Source organism: Hevea brasiliensis, chromosome 2 (genome assembly GCF_030052815.1).
Source record: "Hevea brasiliensis isolate MT/VB/25A 57/8 chromosome 2, ASM3005281v1, whole genome shotgun sequence".
NCBI classification, from domain to species: Eukaryota; Viridiplantae; Streptophyta; class Magnoliopsida; order Malpighiales; family Euphorbiaceae; genus Hevea; species Hevea brasiliensis.
The window spans coordinates 105,039,821-105,048,086 of NC_079494.1; the positions used below are offsets into that span (position 1 = coordinate 105,039,821).

At 36.0% G+C, this 8,266-nt stretch overlaps 1 protein-coding gene across 1 annotated transcript; it reads right to left on the reverse strand.

The window, feature by feature from the left end:
- LOC110646173 (uncharacterized) lies at positions 1-7,339 on the reverse strand. The gene is made up of 4 exons (XM_058137295.1): positions 6,689-7,339; positions 3,844-4,079; positions 2,829-3,648; positions 1-2,427 (listed from the first exon to the last, which is right to left on the reverse strand). Exons 2-4 carry the CDS (start codon positions 4,075-4,077, stop codon positions 224-226), a joined length of 3,258 nt encoding a protein of 1,085 aa, XP_057993278.1. The 5' UTR covers positions 4,078-4,079; positions 6,689-7,339; the 3' UTR covers positions 1-223.
- Positions 7,340-8,266: the final 927 nt, after the last annotated feature.

The window sequence follows — 8,266 nt, forward strand, 5'->3', positions numbered from 1 at the left end:
TAAGAAGAAATCATGCAACATTATTTATGAATAATAATATAAAGTTGTTAACCACCCAAACACAGATAATTAAGGGGACCCAGATTATGGGCTAAGAAAATTTACAAAGAATCCCCAACTGCCTCTGGCTCAAAACAATCTCAATTCCCAGAGCCATAGAAATAAATCTCCTCAATGCCCTCTACAGCATTCTCAATTCTTAAATCAAAGTCTCTTCCAACCATTAGGTCAAAGGGAGAGCAGCAAGATTTCCCTGAGGGCATCTTTGCCGGCGGGGACGTCTAGTCGTCTTCCCCCACCCTGTTAGGCTTCTATCCTCTAGTCCCATTTCAACATTATTAAGCTGCTGTAATAGGGGAGTACAAGGCGGGCTTGCCATTACAGCAGGAGGGGAACTAACCAGTGCACGCCTCCTCCCCCTCCCACAACCACTTCTACTAGAATTCCTTCTCGTTAATCCTGAATGCCAGAGATGGCCAGTTGCTCTCATCAGCCCTCCAAATGTCTGAAGATCTTCTGTTACTTCATGCCTTGACAAAGAAGCAAGACCCGGAAGAATGTCCCTTTGGAAGTCCCTCCGCGGCCTTCCTCTTCTTGATTGGCCTTTTCGGGTTCGAGTTGGTACTGAAGTTGTTCCTGTTTCTTCCAGTTTCAGGTTTTCTGGAACCAATGGCTTGGGCATGTAATCTTCCTCCTTGGTCTCTGTCAACTTCAAGGTCATAGACTCAAAGTAATCTTCCAAATATGACCCCTCTTTATCTTGGCCATTCCCCTCAGCTTCCAAAACAACAAATTTGCTCTCTAGATCCTCTCCAAAAGAGGAAACTATCTCCACAAACCAATGAAGAGAATCTTTCATAGAAGCTTCTGATGCATTGTAAGTGGCATCATCCTGACGGTTGTGACCTGTTGAAGAGATGGCGACTATTACCTCTGCTGCTATTCTGACAAATTCATCTGGTGCACTTTCCGCTTTGTGCTGTGATAATTGTGATGATGCTTCATAAGCCTTTTCCAGGCATTCTTCTCCAGGAACGATATCCTCTTCAGTCTCTGGAACTACAGGGGCTTCTAAATCTATTCCTGAAATAATCTTCACATTAAAGCCTGGGACAGAAGGCATCAAAGAAGATTCATCCTCAGTTATACATGAATTCAAATCAATCTCATATCTGACATTGGCGACCTGTGTATCTTTTTCTTTTTCCATAAGCGCATCTTCTGTTGCAGTCTGTTGAACACAGTCAGGAACTGCTGGATGACAAGGTAAGTTAATATCAAGTGCCCTACTTTTCCTCTCATTTTTGACTTCTGCAGATGGCTGAGGAAGTGACACAGAAGGGGAGGGAAAAGAAGAAGACTCGATCTTTGAAACATGTGGCTTTTCAAAGATGGGAAAGCCAAGAATTCTTCTGCGGCTTGAGGAGTCACTTGTTTCAATCCTACTGGCTCCAACGACATTGGAACAAGAAGCTGATTTCACATTGTGAACAACTGTTTGATTAGGAACCTTTCCAGCTTCACTCTTATCAGACAACTGATTCAGAGAAGATTGCAAGTCACTCAAATTCCCCGTATTCAAATCCACCCCTGCACTAATTGCCTCAGCTTCACAATTAGGCTTAGTTCTCAGCCAAGGCAAAGCCACGAGATGATCCTCATGATTTCTTTCTAAATCAATGACTTCAAGACCTCGATGGGAAGCCATCTTGGTTAAGGAGCTGTTCGAAAGCACTACATTCAAGTCCACATCTTTAGCAGATTTTGAATCCATGCAATTTGAGCTCTTGTAGAGCTTAGCTGAACCATGATTTATGAGTTGATGGGCTGCATTGCTGGCACTACTGCAGTTCAAATAATCACAATTGCCTGAAGGAAAGTGGGTCAGCAGCTCCTTGGACCCTGATGAGGACCCATGGTAAAATCCATTTTGGTCAGGCATTTCAGTTCCTACTTTCAGGTTAGATGCAGAACTGCTGTTATAATTCCACCACTCGCCAAAAACACCATGACTTTGAGTTGATGACTGAGAACTACTTAAGGTTGCAGAAGCATTCAAATTCAGGTGCATTTGAGCTGACATTGACTTCTGGCTTAAGCTACCACTGAGCTTTTCCCAAGATGAAACAGACCAAGACCAGGAGTTGCTCAAGTCAGAAGAACGATCGATTGCATATTGACTGGGTATATTGGAAGCCACAACTGAAATTGGATGGTCATTATTAGAGAACTCATTATTTCTTCCAGAGAGTTCTAAACCACAACCTGTTCTTTCTCTCATTTGATCTACCTTAATTTGATCAGTATGAAACAGAGTTGCAGGCTCATTAGTTTTTTTTAACAGAACCTGTAATGGCTGGGAAGATGAAGGCAACTTTTCTGGCAGAAGACTTTGAGAAACAGACTTTATGTTGGTTTTACTGTTCCCTGCAACAAGAGAGAGCATCATGTGAGAAATATCAGAACCAAATGGAAAAATCTTAAAGGGCATTCTCAAAATAATTAAAGAGTAAAACTCAGTGAACTGACAACTATCTAAAGAAAAACAAAGAAATCCAGAGTCCCCTTGTTTGGATTGTAGAATTTTACAAGAATACAATTCAATTGATTCCTTTTTAGTTAATTCTCATGTTTGAAATGAAAGAATTCAATTTTTAGTTCTAGGCTTTTTCCAACTCCATTATTCGGTATGAGCTATACAGAGTTTGCAATCCCCACTTCCTCAAATATATATTTGTGAATGAGATTCAATGGCTTAATTAAATGATCAAATTTTGGATGATAAATAATTGGAACAAAAAAAAAATTGGATCCATTAGAAATTTTACCTGACTCGAGCATATGGGGAAACCACAGATTTCCATTCACATTATTCTGTAGATACAGATCATTGGCAATCCCATTATTGCTCCCATGATGATAGTTCAGTGAACTTTCTTTGGGGAAACCAAGAAACTGTGATTTTGATTTAGCAGCCAGTTCATGCTCTTGAATCTCACAATGGGAGGAAGTACAGCCTAGAAGATCATTTGCAGATGCATTTATATCCTCAACCTCAATAGGCTCATTCAAGTCAGCCAAATTATTTTTGCTTTTTAAACATGATTCAGATTGCAATGTATCTCCTTGGCAATTATTCTTCCCACCGTTACCAACAAGCACATTTATTCCACTCCCAGGTGCAACTTTATGATTCCTATTTGACGGATAACTAGAAATACCACATATATTTTCATCCCTTAGTTGTACTTGTTGTCCTTCAGTATCTAAGTACTCATCAGCTGGAAGTTGAAGATCAAACATCTTTCTCCTTACCTTTGAGGGCCTGGACTCCAATATCTCCACATCTTTTGAAGTACCTCCATTTTGAGATAGCAAGGGACTAGCTTGTGAACTGCTTCTTTTTATAGAACTCAATGGAGAGTGCATGTCTTCAATGCCTGAGGTAGATGGTCCAGCACAAACAGAGTTTCCCAATGGGAAGCCAAGGATATGCCATTTCCGAGCATCTTCAGATGTAACTTGAGATGCCAAGGGGCTTGATGACAATGATGTCTCTATAGGCATCCGATTTTTATATAATTCTTTCCTCTTAGTTTCATCCATTAAATCCCTCTGTATTCTGTATAGGCGGTGAAGTTCACACAGCTAGATAGAAAATAAGAGAAAAATAGAATTACTCGTTTGGCAAACAAATAGAATAATGCTGTGGTCATTCATAAGTTGACTCTGATGACCCATATAAGGTGAAGGACATTTAAATGAAGCTAACATGATAAGCATCTCAAAGGTACACTATATCAAATTTCACAGATTAGAAAACGAACTTGAAATCAAACACACCTGCTTCTTAAATATGGCCTCATGCTCCAGCATTGTCTGCTTTACTACGTCCTTGTCATATCCTGTATACACATCTGCAATGGCCCTTGGCAGGAATCCATTATAGTACTGCCCATTTGTGAATACTCTATCTCCATAGAATAGAGGCCAGCTACAACTGTTAGAATCCTCATTAAGATCCCTCATTGAGAAATATCCTGGGAAGCAGCTTTCACACTGTACTTTTGTTCCCATTCCTAGCAATGAATGAAGAAACATGAAAAGCATGAAATATAACACAAAATTAAATGAAGACAATTTTACTCAGAAACAAGTGTTCCTATGAATTGTCATGGTAGACAAAAATACTCTCTGGTTTTCTTGACCAAGAATAAGAGTTCAAAAGAATGCACGATACAAACCCTAAGATTCATTTCCTATTAAATTATATCCCATATTTGAGTGCGTCAAGTCCTTGCAGTGCCATGTTCAGACAAATGTAAAGTGGTATCAACACAAGCAATATACAAAAAATACGAAAGATGATCAAAAGAAAGACCAAGAAAATGCCAATGCATTTCATTTACCACTTCAATCTCATAAGAGCCTTTTCTCTTATCTTTGTATTTTTTTTTAGGTAAGTTCAGAAGGAATCTGTTTTCTTCTGCAGAAGATTTGAGAATGCGAAAACGTGCATGAAAAGGGGAAAAAATTAAAAGAAAAGCATAATTTTCTGCATATAACAAGATGTTTCTTGACAAACAAAATTCCTTCATGATTATTTGAATCTCTCCTATTTCAGCTCAGTATGACCAGAAAAATAAGAGGATAAAAATATTGCTCAAGTTCACCATGCACTATAGCGCATAATCTTTCTGATAATGAGAAACTTGCAGGATAAAAAATATGAACATGAGATAATAAATCTAACTGCAAAAGCTATCTATGGGATACGGCACCATGTACAATATAATCTACTAGTAGCCAATGTCTCATATCAAATTTATAGTTTATACAGTCACTTCAGTAAGAGGATCATATGTTTCATATACCACCAAAATTGGAACCCTAAAATTCCTAAGTTTACAAGTTCACGGCACTTCATAGCGCATGCCTATGTACCCATGACCTCACAAAATTGAGAGCTAAAATCAAAGCCAGAAACTGGAATGAATGTACAACAAATTATCATAAAGCCTATTTCACTGTCCACTAACCCAGCAATCAGTCTGTTCCTAACTTTCATGTATGCTAGAATCAGAAGATTATCCACTTGATGAGAAGATAAATAAAAACCTCATGACACTTGTAAGAATATAAGCAAGACTGGACTTCACACAAATGTCAAGAGTCAAGACAAGATTTTCTAGCTGACTAGGGTTAAAAATGTCGCATCTATGAAATTAAGGGTCACAAATCAGCAGAAAACTCCTAGATTTGGTGCTTAAATAGCCTGTAAGTGCATCGCTATAATAACTATATCAGAAACATGAGCTAAAATTAACAGTTTAATTATGTGACCACATTTCACTATCAATCTCTTGATAAAGCCAAAGATTCTAAAGATTATATACATAATTATATAGAAAACCATCAGCGCCCACTCACTGTGAATATATATATATATATAGGAACCCTAAAATCTCTAGACATTCTTCACTAAAGTTTATCTGCTTGATTCTGCTTCCAACTTCAAATAAAAATAAAAAAGGGTTGATTATCAATCCTTTTTCAGAAAGGAATTCACTATCCATTAGACATGTCCTTGCTTATGGAAGAGGAACATTGATGATGTAAAGGTTTCTTATTATCAGAATTATAGTGCAAAATCAAAATAATGCTGCTCATGGAATAGTACTCGCATTTTCTTTATTTCAGGCGAGTCACTAGCAACACAACGAACTCTTGCACAATGGCACGAGATACTGAATTTCCAGCCTCAGATAGCAAGAAGATGCTTTGCTAGTAAGTAATGAATAAAATCATATACTTAGTGAGGGATATAACATGTAAACACCCTTTCTTGCCTAGCCAATTTTCTGACAATATAAATGACCCCACCAAATCTTATCCAACTAGAAGTTACAAGGAGTTGGATTGAAGATGACCATTAGACCAAGGAACCACAGACACACATTGATAGAATATCCTATGCATTCAACTCTCTAACCAGTCTCTGTTCGTAACTCTAAGCTAAAACTATTGCAACACTCAAAAAGCAACAAAAATTTCCAGCCATCAGTACCGAAGTCAGAATGTTCTATGCTAACAACTGAAAAATTTGAACATATTAACAAATGTAAACCAGGACTTCATCAATTTATTCCCATACTCTTAGACATCCAAATAAGTCCTAAAAAGAGATTGAACTTCAAGGAGAAGGCATAAAGATTGAATTTTGGAGCAAAGCCCCACATACTGTAAAATTGAGAAACTGACTCTACGATAATTAAGGAAAATTAAAGTATCTTCCGTTCTAGTTACTATAATGGATAAAAAGAAAAATTAATCACAAAACTTCACATAACAGATACCTTCCGACTACAATCTGAACTCACCATTCTAGATTCTGAGCTCACCCATCAATCCAAATTACCCATCAAATCAATCCTTAAATTATAAATAATAGCGGGGGAGAAAGCACAAATCAGGAAACAAATTTCAGCGAACTGTATAAGCAATAATATTTACACCAAAAAAAAATCATAACAAAATCAGACAGACCATAAACCTAGCAATTCATGGAACTAGAAAAGAATTAGCATGCATTAAATAAATCAGCTAGTAAAGTAAAACCCAAAAAACCAAATCATTGAAAGAAACTATAAATCAAATTACCCATAAAGTAAAAATAAATAAATATTACCTCAGACCCACATCCTCTGATTTCTTCCCCTGAAGAATCCTCCTAATGGATTCAATTATTCAACAGTCACCTCCACATCATAGAAAAAAAAATTCAAAGAAATCCTAATGACTGGCACTTATCAAAAACACACACAGAGAGAGAGAGAGAGAGAGAGGGAGAGAGAGAGCTGGAAAAACAACAAAGAACAAAGTGGGTGTTATTGGAACACCATTAGAGGAGCTTAGATCATCTCCAGAATTGAACAAAAGAAGGAGATTTCGATCTGCCAGGCCACTCACTCTTCTCTCTCAACAACAAAAAAAAAGGAGAAAAAAGAATGTGGTTTTTACTTTAGATAGAGAAAAATAGTATTTTTATTTACGCTAGAGAGAGAAAGAAAGAGAGATCCAAGATAAGAAAATCTTTACACAAACAAACGACCTTCTAAGAACAGTGACACGAAATTTGTCAACATCCGGTCTCTTTTTATTCTCTGCTTTTTCTCTTCTTCACTTCTCTGTTCTCTCTCTAACATTTCTTTTTTTTTTTTCTTTTTTCACTTACACAGCTCCCATATTACTTTCTTGCTCCATTTTCTTTCTGGGTTTTTAAGTAAAAATTAATTAAACTTAATGGGCATTTGCAGATTCTCTCCACCTTCCTTGCTTTTAGCACAAATATTTATAAAAATATTTTCTTTATTTATATAATTAAAATTATAGCCTACCAACAAGGACAACAAACTTGACAGAAACAACCTCACAAGCTTTAGGGTTAGTTATTTTTAATTAATTAATCCCAAATCAAAGTGATTAATTAGCATTTAAATATTTCCATTCTTGAGAGCTTTGAATGACATCACATACAGAAGACAAAGTGTGGGTCCCATAATACTGTGGGAAGGATGAGGTTTCTTGAGGTTTTGGATCTGATAATAAATGCCCATATGGGTACCCTATATTTACGATATTAGGTTCTTGATTATCCATTTCCCACCCTGTTTTTCATTGGCTGATCTCCTGCTACACAGGTCACAACAGAGAAAAGATTTTTTATTTTTCTTAGGAAAAAAACGCACACATTTAAAGCTCACCACGTGGCTTCTTTGCAGGAACATTAAGATCTGAATTAGAATGTTTAATGGGTATTTAAAATGATAATTAAATTAAATTATTTTTGCAGAGGAAATTGAAATTTTACCCTGAGAGAAGGGGAAAGAAACAGAAAAGGGTAAAGAGAGAACTAATCTTTGCCTTTAAAAGCAGAAGAACATTGATTTGATTTTTGCCTAAAAAGCTGCAAGTCACGATTCAAAAGCTTTTCCTTAATTGATGGTTTTACACAAACAAATTGGTAAATTATTTTTTTTTATTATAATTAAAATCATTATAAAATAGCTCTAAAAAAATATTATAAAATTTATTTAAAAACTTATTTTACTTTAAAAATTTATTCATTTATTTATAATATAATTAATTTTTTATTATTAAAATTGAATAATAATTTTTTAGTATAATTTTTGTCTATAAAAAATTTATTATTTTTCGTTTAAAAAACATAACTTTCTCTGTAAATGTAAAAAATATTTTTTAAAAT

Coding starts and splice junctions, on each gene's coding strand:
- LOC110646173 (XM_058137295.1), bottom strand. CDS start 4,077: ATGGGAACAAAAGTACAGTGTGAAAGCTGCTTCCCAGGATATTTCTCA. Junction 3,649..3,843: donor AGGCCATATTTAAGAAGCAG/GTGTGTTTGATT, acceptor TTTTCTATCTAG/CTGTGTGAACTTCACCGCCT. Junction 2,428..2,828: donor TCCCCATATGCTCGAGTCAG/GTAAAATTTCTA, acceptor CTCTTGTTGCAG/GGAACAGTAAAACCAACATA.